Consider the following 13,819-nt stretch of genomic DNA (forward strand, 5'->3'; position numbering starts at 1 on the left):
TTGACAAATATTACTGTGTGTCCATTATGTACAGTTGTTTCAAGGAGAAGGAAAATAGAGCTCTTGCTTTTAAGAATTGAATAATTAAGAGGGGAAATGAGAAACTATATGTGTGTATATATATATATATAGGTATCCAAACTCTTGACCTTGGTGTTATCAGCACCAAGCTCTAACCAAGTGAGTAACCAGCCAGCCTGTAGCATCATTTTCTATGCTCTACTGAAATGCTACTGACATTTCTTTAAGCAGATTTTTTTCACTTGATTTTGGAATTCATCTTCTTCCTCTTCTCTCATACTCAAATTAGTAACACTGTTATGGCTCTAACCTCACTGTGGTTTTTTTGCTTTTGTTTTTGGATTAGATCACCCACAGCTTTTATTTTTACAAAAAAGAAAGAAAATGAGAGAGAGAGAGAGAGAGAGAGAGAGAGAGAGCGCAAATAACTATGGAGAAACACAAAGGAAACGAGAAAGAAATTTAAATATTTAACTATTTCTCTCCCTGCGGCCCAAGTCAACTACACTGGAAAGGAGATAGTCATGCAGAAAATAAGAGGCCAAAACACTAGAAAGCATGTAGAAAAACAAAATGGCAAAATGATAGAAGGAAGTTCCTCCCACTTCACTGTGTTCTTGGAGGGAAAAATCAATACAAATCTTTGTAAAATCATTAAAGGCAATTCTAAAAAGGAAAAGAAAAATTGTGTCACAATCCAGTGTCATAATATTACATCCTCTGAAAAGTTATTATACATCTGCATGTACCAGGCACTGTATTAAACACTAAATATACAAAGATATCCTCAAGAGAGCTTGTAGATTAGTGAAGACACACATGATGTATAACTACTATAGAGAACTGACTAATATTAACCAACACACAAGAAAATTATATATAACATAATATAAATCATTAATATAGAGAGTCATTCCTTGATATCCAAGGAAATTGATTCCAGGGCCCCCATGGAAACCAAAAATCATGGATGCTCAAGTTCTTTATATAAATAGCATAAGGTTTACATATAACCAATGCACATTCTCTCATGTACTTTAAATCCTGTCTAGATTGCTTATAACACCTAATACAGCGTAAATGCTATGTAAATAGTTGTTACACGGAATTGTTTTTTATTTGTATTATTTTTTATTGTAGTTTTGTTTGTTTTTATTGTTTGTCTTTTTGAATATTTTCAATCAGTGTTTGGTTGAACCCACAGAGTCAATCACAGAACCTGTGGGTATGGAGGGCCAACTGTACTTGTAAATTCGATATAAAATTATCAGTTGGCCAGAGACTAGTTTAAAACCAGTTAATACAGAGCACGTACTAAGTGCCAAGCATTATGCTGTTTTTTGTAGGTTTTACCTCAGTTGATCCTCATCATACCCATAGGAGGTGAGTATTTTATCCCTGTTCTACAGATAAAGAAACTAAAAGCGGTTAATTAACTTGTCTATGATCACATAGAAAAGAAAGGATATGAATCCAAGCCTTTCTTACTTCTAGACTCTATCACAGCCACTATTTATAGTTCATTCTCTCCAAATTTAATCAGAGGTGAGTATAAAATCAGAGTAAGGGGGACTGGCTGTATACTTTTCATTGCTGTTGTCATCAAGCTGGCTTTATGCATCTATCACCTCTTCAGAGTTCTTTTTCACCCTTACTAACCTACCCTTGTCCCAGTGTACTGCAATTCTGCATATCACTTGTGATATAGTGAAGTATTTATTTGGTCTTTATTTTTATTTGGTTTCTTGGCATACAACTAAAATCCTTGGAAATCTTCAACATGATAAGTGTCTTTTTGCATGCTAATGAGTTGCTGATGGCTGGCAGCCCCTAGGTAGCTTTAGGATAGGGGCTGGTCACTGGAAAGACCAAGGCAGGATTAGAGTGTTGGAACTTTCAGACCCAACCACCAACTCCTGGGGAGGAGAGAGAGGCTGTAGGCTAAATTGATCACCAGTAGCCAATGATTCAGTCAATCATGCCTACGTAGTGAGGCTTTCACAAAAACCCAAAAGGACAGGGTTCAGAGATCTTCCAGATAGCTAAACTCACGGAGGTTCCTGGAAGATGGTGCACCCAGAGAAGGCATGGAAGTTCCGAGCCCCTTCCCACATGCCATGCCCTATGCAACTCTTCATCTGGATCCTTGGTAATATCTTTTGTAATAAACCGGTAAGCGTGTTTCCCTGAGTTCTGTGAGCTGCTCTAACAAGTTAATGGAACTCAAGGAGGGGGTTGTGAGAACCTCGATTTATAGCTTGTTGTCAGAAGCACAGGTAAAACAACCTGGGGCTTGTGATTGACATCTGAAGTGGGGAGCAGTCTTGTGGGACTGAGCCCCCAACCTGTGGGATCTGACACTATCCCCAGGTAGTGTAGGAATGAAATTGGAGTCCAACTGGTGTCTGACAGAGAATTCCTTGGTATATGGGGGAAAATCCCCACACATTTGGTCACAGAAGTCTTCTGTGTTAATTGTTGTTGAGAAATAGGAAAAACATTTTGGTTTGGTTTTTTCCTACATCAACAGACACTACAGAGAATTCTTTTAGTCTTTCATCCTTTGAGGTCAAAATAACAGACAAACCCTTCTTACATCTACATTCCACTTTTTTTTTTTCCCCTGAGAGATTAAATCTGGCCACTCTATTGTATTTTGGATGCTTCTTCATCACACCTTCACTGACAGTCTCTACTGGTTTTTCTTCTCTGGCATTCTGATAAACTCCATTTCATTCTTAGAGCTTATTTTTACTTGTTTTAGTAGTACTTCTCAGTTGCTCCTTAGCGCTATCCAGCTTTGGTAGTGTATTTTGGAATGGTCATAAACCAGGACAATCTGCTCTGGGCCAGATATTAAAGAACCACAGCATCTCTTCTTCCACCACAACTCCATTTTTGTGGATGGTTTCAGGTCTGGAGGACCAAGCCTATGATGCAGTCACCTTTCCTTTTCCTTCACATTATTTCTCTACAGTAGGAGACGAGGAAGATGGGTGACTTAGTGGTTTACTAGGTTTGAAATGCTGCATTGAATGGAGATTTATTTTAAAACAACATGGTTTCCTTGGGTGCTTTCATTTTGTTCTAATCCTAGAATTATTGTCTGACATGTGAAAGTACATCAACTTTTGAGTGAATTTTCAGATTCCTTAAAATAGGCAAGCTATGAAATCTGTACAGATTCATCTAAAATTATGTCATTGGAAAGATACTCTCCATTTATTGTGCTTTTTATTTATTTATTTATTTATTTTTCTAAAAGATGACCGGTAAGGGGATCTTAACCCTTGACTTGGTCTTGTCAGTACCACGCTCAGCCAGCGTGGTATTAGATCACAGTTGTATTAGTCTGTTTCTGTTGCTTACAACAAAAAATATGGAGCTGGGTGCTTTATAAGAAAATCAAAATTTATTGCTTACAGTTTCTGAGGCTGGGAAGTCCACAGTGCAAGGAACAAATCTAGTGGTAGCAGCAGTGATGAAGGGGTCTCACATTGCAAGACGGTGGAAGGAGAGTGAGAAACTAACCTCATTCACTCTCTCCTTCTAAAGCCCTCCAAACCATGCCCATGACCACCATTTTTAATCCATTCCCTATGCCACAGTCTTACAATCTAATCACTTCTTCAAGACCCCACCTTTCAATGATAACAATAGGATTTCCCATCCTCTCAACAATCACAGTGGGAGCCAAGTTTCTAATACATAAAACCTGGGGGACACAATTCGAGCTTCAATGAGTTTGGGGATTGGGGGATCACACAATCCACAGCAATAATGTTAATGTTCTCCTCCCATGATGGAATTTCTCCATTCTGTTTTTCTATTCTCTGCTTGTTCAAAATAAGTTTGTGAACACACTTCTTCAGTTGACAAGTCAAGCTAGTTTCAGCAAAAAGGGGGAATTTATTGTATAGGACACAATACTCTCCTACAGAACCTAGAGGTAGAAATAGAGTGAGTCTTTAAAAAAGACTAGAATCAAGAACAGAATGTTTTCAGAACTTTTTATCTCATCTCAGCCTCTAGGTATCATTCTCTCTCTCGATTTGTTCATTCATTCATCTTTTCATTTGTTCGGTAAATTTGTTGGTGCCCACTATGTTCCAGGAACTGTTCAGGTGTTGAACATATAGAGGTAAAAAAAATAAAACAATTTTCTGCCCTTGAAGTCTTTATATATCAATGAGGAGGGGAACAGAGTGTAAATAAATGAAGGTAGATTTTCATTGTGGTAAATGTGACAAGGGAAATAAAGAGGATGACTCTATTAGTCTGTTTCTGTTGCTTATAACAGAGTACCTGAATATGGATAATTTACAAAGAAATAAAATTTATTTCTTACACTTCCAGAGGCTGGGAAATTGTAAGTCCAGGGGACACATCTAGTGAAGGCCTTCTTTCACTCTCTACAGCAACTCAGAGTGTCACAGTATGAGAATGGGCTGAGCGAGAGAGCTAACCTTCTCACTTGCTCTCCTTTTAAAGCCTTCAGAATCACACCCTTTACTCCATGAATGGATCAATCCATTCAGAAGGGCACAGTCCTCACAATCCAATCACCTCTAAAGGCCCCACCTTTCAAATATGATAATTGGATTTTCCACTCTCTTGATACTTTTATAATGGGGGTCAACTTTCCAATACATGAACTTTTGGGGGACACATTTAACCCATAGCAATGACATGACAGTATAACTGTGGAAATACTCATTCTAGTTAACAAGGTCAGAGAAAGGCCACTGACAGATGAAAAGATGCTTGAGAGACTGAGGAATGAGAAGGAGCCAGCCACGTAAAAAGCAAGTGATAGAGCATTCCAGCGAAGTACAAAGGCCTTAAGACCAGAAGGAGCTTGATGGTTGGGGCAACAGAGAGGAGACCAGCGGTGAGGAGTGTTATGAGCTAGAGGAGAGGAGGTGCAAGGTATGATTATAGAAGTAGGAAGGGAGTCAGGTGGTGCTGGACATTATAGGCCCCAATAAGGAGTTTAGCTTTTATTCTAAATATAATGAAGGGCCGGCCCATGGCTCACTTGGGAGAGTGTGGTGCTGACAACACCAAGTCAAGGGTTAAGATCCCCTTGCCGGTCATCTTTAAAATAAATAAATAAATATAATGAAAAGCCACTGGAGACTTTTAAGCAAGAAATGCTATGAGCTGAGTTGTTTTAAAAAGGTCACTCTGGATGTTTCAGGAAGAATTGATGGGGAGTAAGAGAGGAAAATAGAGAAAGCATTAGGAAAATATTATGACAGATGAGAAAAGAGACACAGGTGGCTTGAATTATAGTGGCAGAGACAGGGTGATATATTTTTTTCAGAAGAACCTGGAAGACATGCTAACAGATGAAGGAAAGGGAGGAATCAAGGCTTTAGGACTAGTAGGATGTTAGTGCCATTTATGGAAATAGAGAAAGACTGGGAAAAAATCAGGTTGGAGGGAAAAATCAAAATTCCTGCTTGGGACAGATGAGTTTAAGGTAATTAGTAGCCATGCAAGTGGAAATGTTTAAAAGGCAAGTAGTTGTACAAATCTGAAGGTCAGGGCTGGAGACAAATTTTGGAGGCAACAGCGTATATGTAAATAGTATTTAAAGCCGGGAGACTGGATACTATCATCCAAGAAAAAGAGTATTGACCAAGGTGTGAGGCAACTTTACAGATAGGATTTCCCCATTATTCAGGCCACAGTATGGAATATGCCATCCAACAGCTCCCAAGTTTACGTAATAATTCTAGCCATCCACAGAGGTTAACTGAACTCTCAGTCTCATTTCCAACCTCCTGAGAGGGAGAATCTGACTGGCCCAGCTTGGGTCAGTTGTTTACCCTTTGTCCAACCAGCAATACTTGGGGGATTGTATAGAAGAATATAAACTGGTTCCTGGGGTGTCAGCTTCTGTAAATTGAGTGGAGAGGGGACTTTGAGCCCGTCTCTCAGACAAAGGGGATAGTGATTGGTTTCCAAGCTCAGCAGACACTTAAAATTGATCCAAAATGATATGCGTAAATTCTATAACCGGAAGAATTTATTTTCATTTTGAATACATAATGTCATTGTTACTGAATTCTTGGTTTTACTCCTTATTATAGAGTTGTCCACACCACTATAAAAATTGCATAGCTGTGACATGTTATGTACCATCATGTACCATCATGAAAGTGCTAAGAAATTCCTGATACAGCTTAAAAACAGACTGCAGAAGGTATACTAAAGTTACATGTAACTGGCTGAACTTTTCCTTTATTTCAGTGTTCTCTGGGATCTCTTGCTGTTTGGGAACTGAGATGATGTCACATCTGGTAGACCATACATCAGAGGACCTGCCAGTTAGAGACATAGACTCAATAGCTTTGTCGCAGGTAGCATCGAAAGGTAAATCCAGTGCAGGAGAATGAATGCCTTTCAGTCACAATTATCTTTTTTGGGTGGGAGGAATGTGGGGGTGTGTGTGGCCATTACAGGGATCAAACTGTGGACCTTGGTGTTAACACCACACTCTAACCAATGAAGCTAACTGCCAGCTGCTCCTTTCAGAATTGAAACAACTCTCAGTCTGTCATTGTGGGCACCTTGCTAGCCTTCACAGTGACTGCTTCACTCTTATCCCTTTAATCCTAATATTTTATTCTTAAATTCTTACACAGTCATGCACAGCATAATGATGTCTCTGTCAGCGACAGACCACATACATAATGGTGGTCCCATAAGATTATAATGTCTATACCATATAGCTGAGGTATGTAGTAGGCTATACTGTCTAGATTTGTGTAAGTACATTCTGTGATGTTCGCACCAAGATGAAATCACCTAAGGAGGCATTTCTCAGAACATATCCCTGTCATTATGTGACACATAACTGTAATAAAATTTCTTTAAGAAAAGCTACTTGATCCACATGAGATACCTGGGGAAAAAGAGGTCTCCAGAAAGGAAGGCACCTGGCCTAAGGCCTGGGAGTTTTACTCAGTTTAGAAAAATGAAATCACCTGTTTGCAGGGACCTGTTGGGGGAGGAGAGAGAGTGACAACTGGAAGAGACAGGATGGTTTGTCTAAATCAGGAATTGCTGGGGTCATGCTGGTCTTCTTAAAGCCAAATGGATTGTATAGATGGGGTTCAAACACCTTGGGATAATATAGAACTCTCTCTTTTGGGAAGACTGTATCATTAACTAAGGAAACAGTCTTTTACAATAATTTAATCAGACAAGACCATTCATGGATGGAAAGTCTTAACCCTACAGGAAGATATCCAAGACAGCTGACTTAAGTCAGGGCTTAGAGGGCTAGGGTTTCCTGAAGGATGGAATAGAATCAGAGATTGGCCAATCCCTGCGTTCCATGGACCCATCTCACCTCAAGATTTTTCCTTCACATGGACAATTTTGAAGCTGCAGTGATTATACATGCTGTTATTTACTCTATTTTTATCTTCTCTTCCTAATTCTGACACAAAGAGATTCTTCAAAATTAGAGAGCAAGGAAGTTTCTTGCCTAGAGGAACCAACGCAAGACATAAACTGGGAGAGAAAAATCTGCAAAATATATATCCAAAAAAGGGCATATTCAGATTATATAAAAACTCTTATAACTCAATAATTAAAAAGATTGACAACAACAAAAAACAACAATAAAAAATCAACATTCTGCCGTTTGAAGCAACATGGGTGAACTTGCAGAAAATTATGTTAAGTGAAGTAAGCTGGGCACAAAAAGAGACATACCCCATCTTCTCACTCATATGTGGAAGGTAAAAAAGTTAATTTCATAGAAGTAGAGAGTAGAATAGTGGTTACTAAAGACTAGTAAGGGGAAGAGGGAAGGAGGAGGAGGGAGGGGGATGGAAAAGGGGAGAGGGGAGATGGGAAGATGATAGTCAGTGGATAGAAAATAGTAGAGAGATAGGAAGAACAGGATCTCCTGTTCTACAGTTACGTAGGGAGACTACAATACACAACAAAGTATTGCGTATGTCTGAGTAGCTAGTGGAGATCATGTTGAATGTTCCCAACACAAAGAGATGGCAAATGTTTGAGGTGATGGATATACTAAGCACCCTAGTATGATAATTGCACACAGTATGAATGTACCCAAATATTATATCATACTCCATAAATATATACAATTATCATGGATTGATTAAGAAAAAAAATTGAAAAAAAGAGAAGTAGACAGTAGGATAGTGGTTGCCAGAGGCAAGGAAAAGAAGGGGGGCAAGGAGGGTGGTGAGGAAAGGTTGGTAGACCTGTACAAAGTTACAGTTAGACAGGAAGAATAAGTTTGGTGCCCTAGGGTTACAATAGCTTATAATATTGTATATTTCAAATAGCCAGAAAAGAAGATCTTGAATGTTATAACCACAAAGAAATGATAAATGTTTAGGTGATAGATATGCTAACTATTCTGATTGGATCATTATACAATATATGCATGTGTTGAAACAACAAACTGTACCCCTTCAACATGCATAATGAAATACACAAATTTTTTAAAAAGAACAAAAGATTTGAACACACACTTTATTAAAGAAGATATACAAATGACAAGCACATAAAAAATATTCAAGATCATTAGTTAGGGAAATGTAAATTTGGGGGAATGTAAATTAATAATGAAAATCAATGCAATTAAAACCACTACACTCCCACTAGAATGACTAAAATTAAAAACACCAAGTGTTAGGGCCAGCCCGTGGCTCACTTGGGAGAGCATGGTGCTGACAACACCAAGTCAAGGGTTAAGATCCCCTTACTGGTCATCTTTTAAAAATAAAAAATAAAATAAAAAATAAATTATGGCTGGCCTGTGGCTTACTTGGGAGAGTGTGGTGTTGGTAACACCAAGGCCATGGGTTTGGATCCCTATATAGTGATGGCTAGTTAGCTCACTTGGGAGAGCGTGGTGCTGACAACACCAAGTCAGGGGTTAAGATCCCCTTACCAGTCATCTTTAAAAATAGTAAAAATAAAAATAAATTAAACAAAAAAACACTATGTGTTGATAAAGACTCATACACTGCCATTGGAAATGTAAAATGGTAAAACCGAGTGGCGAAGGATATGTTCATTATATTAATTAAGGTGATGATTTCACAGGTATATACACACATCAAAATTAACCAAAATTTCCACTTTAAATATGTGCAGTGTATTACATGTCAATTAAACCTCAAAAAGAAAAACCTCAATAAAATTGTTCTTTTTGGGGGGCAGCTGGCTGGTAAGGGGATTGGAACCCTTGACCTTGGTATTCTTAAAAAACTTACTTGTTATCATTTCCAAAGAAGAGATCAGAGAGGTGGTTTTAGTGATTGAGGTGATTCTGAGACCAAAGCTCTGAGTCCTCTTTTTTCTCAGGGGGGAAAGGAGCTGTGTGTTGAGCTCTGGGATTTTAAGATGGTTCCCATTCACCGTGGGATCAGAACTGACCCTTAGCTGGTGAACACACATACTGAAAAGTCTGCTCTAGTTTTCTCTGCTTACACCAAGCAGAGGCTCTATTCCAAGGAGGCAGCTTTGGTGTTGCTTTGTCTCCCACAGATTTGTCACCCCTTTACCCCTTTCCCCCTGGGTGATGGAGCTGCCAAAGATTACTCAAAGCCCATCTCTTCTGAGCTGTGAGATGCCCCAGAAAGGGGTTAATATTCCATAACCCTCAAGCATAAGGCATTCCTTCTATTTGGGAAATTAACCACAAATTGGGGTTCTGTTCCTGCATTTATTCTCCAGACCAGCAAGTTACAGGAAGAGACATAGGTGGGGTTTTGCTAAGTACAGTTTAACAAGTTTAACAATAGAAGCTGGTAACATTCAGTAAAAACAAGTCAGATGACATTCTATTAGGCAATTAAGTGATCCATCAACAAAAGCTTGATTTTAGCAAACACTCTTTCCCCCTCTAGCAGCTTCCCAGTAAATTTACATATCAATCAGTAACTAGTTTGTCTTTGAACTAGCAGCCTTGCTGTGTTACAATTCTTTATCTTACAACAGAGACTCAATAGCCTGGGGAAAATTTCCTGTCCCTTGCAAGGTCAATATTTGAAACTGCAAGGCTTTGGAAAACCAGGCCCTGTGAAGTACATTTTCTTTATGAATCCTCTACACTTTGGGGACAGTTTCTCCAGACCAAAAAATAAATGAGATGGTTCCTGGTAATCAAGAAATGTTTCTACCCTTTTCCTTACTGGGTTTTTGGGTTTGTTTTGTTTTGGCAGCTGGCAGGTAACAGGGATCAAACCAAGACCTTGGTGTTATCAACACCACACTCTGTCCAACTGAGCTCACCAGCCAGTCCCTCCTTAATGGGGTTTTGAAGACAGTCATGGGTACAATCCTTGTCTAGGTCTAAATGATCTAATAAGGAGAAAAAAATAGGATAGATTAAAAAGAAAAATTAGGTCGAATAAAAATGCTATTTGATGGGCCAGCCTGTGGCTCATTCAGGAGAGTGCAGTGCTGATAACACCAAGGCCGTGGGTTCGGATCCTATATAGGGATGGCCAGTTAGTGGGTTCGGATCCTATATAGGGATGGCCAGTTAGCTCGCTGGCTAAGTGTGGTACTGACAACACCAAGTCAAGGGTTAAGATCCCCTTACCGGTCATCTTTTAAAAAAACAAAACAAAACGCTATTTGATATTTTTATCAAGAGAATGTGTTTTCTAGACAGGAGGTTGAATCACACTTCATGCTGGAATAAGAGGAAAAAGAGCCTCCTGAGCCCCATTAGTAGTCATTTCATATACTTCCTGAATTTCCTCTTAAATACTTGACTTAAGATAAATTCATGGTCTCTAGACAAGAAGTGATGAGAGACCTGATGGGTTAAAAATAATTACATGTAAAAATATTCTTCCTTTACCCTCTCCTGGGACTTTAGGTAAGAATATAAAAACTCAACCATCCTTGAGCAGGATGAGCCGGGAGGAATTGGAGGACAGTTTCTTTCGACTTCGTGAAGAACACACGTTGGTGAAGGAGCTTTATTGGAAGCAACAGGATGAAATCAAAAGGTACCTAGAGTTCTTAAAATTTACAAGCTCTGTCTACACCAGGACTACTAACAAAAAGGAATACCTTTTGCTGAGATGTCTATACCAGAAAATGATTCAAATGTCAAGGATGTTTGGCTCCAAAAATAATTTTTGAAGCAATATAGCTGTATTCTGTTTTCTTGCAAAATGCGTCAACAGACTGTGACCATAGGCTACAAAGCATTATCAAGAGCCTAAGGGATACTATTTTAAGCCACAGAGCAGGAGGCTGGTCAGGTTCCTGCCCTGGTCACAAAAGAGGGAATGGAGACTGTGGAATTTTCAAAATTTCAGAGGAACAAAGGCTACAGGGGCAAATAAGAGAAGGGGTCATTATTTACATAACAAAACCAAAGATCATATTGATCCTTTACTATATGCAGGCATGTCGTGCTTTATATATTAACTAATTTGACGTATAAATACTATTAACTCATTTAATAGTATAAAGGAGGTATTATTAAGAGGCAAATGAGGCACAAAGAGGTTAAATAACTTGCCTAAGATCACACCTAATGAGTAGTAAAGCTGAAAGCTCTTAATTCCAAAATACACTGTGTAAAGTGACTTTAGGTTGGATCTGGAAAGGAATCTGAGATGGGTGTGCGGGAAGATAAACAGATGGAGTAATGTGAGTTCTGAAAGTCTAGGGTCCATCTCTAGAACACATTTTGAAGATATTGGTGTCAATGCTTTCCAGCCAAAGACCATGAGGAACGTAACTGTAGTTGAGCAAGATGGGTTTATTACTTGTTACAGTTAGAGAAAACGTACACCATGGGCAACTAAATGCATCTCAGTAAATGTGTTAAAACCTATTACAGCATTTGGGCTTTGGTTGGGTGATTTGGGGGAGGATTCAAGGAAATAAGGATTTGCTTCAGATTTGGTGCTGTCAGAAAATGGGGACAGTTTTATGTCTGTGTATCTCAATAACTCTTATCTACAGGGAGGTTAGACCAGAGCAAGGCTGAAGCTGTGATTGGTAAAGAAGTTGCAGTCATCCATATTGGCTTGAAGTGAAAGAGGATGTATTACTATTTTGTAGGTGTCTTTTGATTGGGTTAGACAAAATTATGCAGTAGACTCTATCACGGTCTCGGAGTGACCTTGTCTGACGTTAGTATTTGATTTTGTCCAACAGGAGAACAACATGGTCTAACTGTGAGCACCAGGCCAGCTTCAAACAACACAGAACTAGCTATGTTGAACTTGTTCCCTGATGTCAAGGGCAGGTTTTTCCTTTCTCACTGTAACCCCCAGGAATGATTCAGATTTTCACCAAGAATCTACAGGATTATAGGCTTCCACTGTAGATGAATACTCTTTTATTTTGGCAGCTGGTCACTATAAAGAACCAAACCCTTGACCCTGGTGTTACAAGGCCATGCTCTCACCAACTGAGCTAACCGACCAGCCCACACTCTTCAGAGTTGGTGATTCTTGGGCTGGCTGCTTAGCTCAGTTGGTTAGAGCGAGGTGCTGATAACACCAAGGTCCAGGGTTTGATCCCTGTGCTGGCCAGCTGCCAAACAAAAAACGAAAAAACAGAGTTGGTGATTCTTTTATACCGTAGAGATTGTGAGAATCTTGTGAAGTCAGAAGTTTGCATGAGCCAAATAATCTTGCTTCTTAATAACCAACAAGTACTTGAGATTATGGATGTTAAATGGCTAACCTGGATTCTATCCTCCTGGCTTTGGGCAAGTTACCTAACTATTTTATCCCTTGATTTCTTTATCTGGACCTGAAGTGCTTTGCCCCCTGTGGATTTGTTACCCCACTTTCCCTGGGTAACAGAGATGCAAAGGATTACTCAAAGCCCATCTCTTCTGAGCAGTAAGAGGCCCCAAAGTGGTTAACTTCCCTGGGAACCCTCAAGCAAGCGGCAACCCTTCCTTGGGAAAATTAATGCTGAATTGGGGTTCTCATCCTGCATTTATTTTCCAGACCAGGAAGTTACAGGAAGAGAACAAAGGTGGGGTTATAGTTTAACATTATAGGCTGGTAACTTTCAGTGAAACAAGCCAGATGACATTCCAGTAAGGCAATTAACAAAAGCTTGATCTTAGCAAACATTCCTTCTCCCTCTAGCAATTTTCCAGTATGTTTACATTTCAATCAGTAACTAGTCTGTCCTTGAGCCAGCAACCTTGCTGTGCCACAAATCTTTATCTTACACCAGAGACTTATAGCCTGAGGAAAATTTCCAGTCCTCTGCAAGGTCAATATTTGAAACTGCAAGACTTTGGAAAACCAGGCCCTGTGAAGTACATATGCTTTATAGTATATTCCACACTAAAGTGCTTATGATGTGCCATCACTGTTCTAAGCACATTACATATACTAACTTATTTAGTCCTCACAACAGTGTAGTGAGGTAGGTACTATTTTTGTCTCTATAGATGAGGAAACTGAGCACAGAAAGGCGAAGTGACATGCCCAAGGCCACAGTTAGTAAATGTCAGAATAGGCAGGCAGTGTGTCTTAGTCAGCTGAGGTTGCCAAAACAAAATACCATAGACTGGGTAGCTTAAACAACAGAAATTTATTTTCTCACAGTTCTGGAGGCTGGAAGTCTGAGATCAGGGTGCCAGTCTGGTCAGACTCTGGCGAGGGCCCTCTTCCTATCACGCAGATTGCCTCCTTCCTGCTGTGTCCTCACATTGCTGGGGGAGAGAAAGAGAAACAGATCTTTCACCCTCTTGTTAGAAGACCACAGTTCTATCTCATTAGGGCCCCACCCTTCTGACCTC

General features: G+C 39.5%; 1 protein-coding gene across 1 annotated transcript in view; it reads left to right on the plus strand.

Annotated features, from left to right (window-relative positions):
- The first annotated feature begins 6,317 nt into the window (after nucleotides 1-6,317).
- RPGRIP1 (RPGR interacting protein 1) overlaps nucleotides 6,318-13,819 on the plus strand; it is a 70,120-nt gene continuing 62,618 nt past the window's right edge. Inside the window, exons 1-2 of the mRNA XM_063091282.1 lie at nucleotides 6,318-6,402; nucleotides 10,910-11,042. Of these exons, the coding sequence (XP_062947352.1) occupies nucleotides 6,318-6,402; nucleotides 10,910-11,042 (218 nt within the window). The remainder of the gene's footprint in view (nucleotides 6,403-10,909; nucleotides 11,043-13,819) is intronic.

This window comes from Cynocephalus volans, chromosome 3 (assembly GCF_027409185.1).
Source record: "Cynocephalus volans isolate mCynVol1 chromosome 3, mCynVol1.pri, whole genome shotgun sequence".
In the NCBI taxonomy this organism is placed as follows: Eukaryota; Metazoa; Chordata; class Mammalia; order Dermoptera; family Cynocephalidae; genus Cynocephalus; species Cynocephalus volans.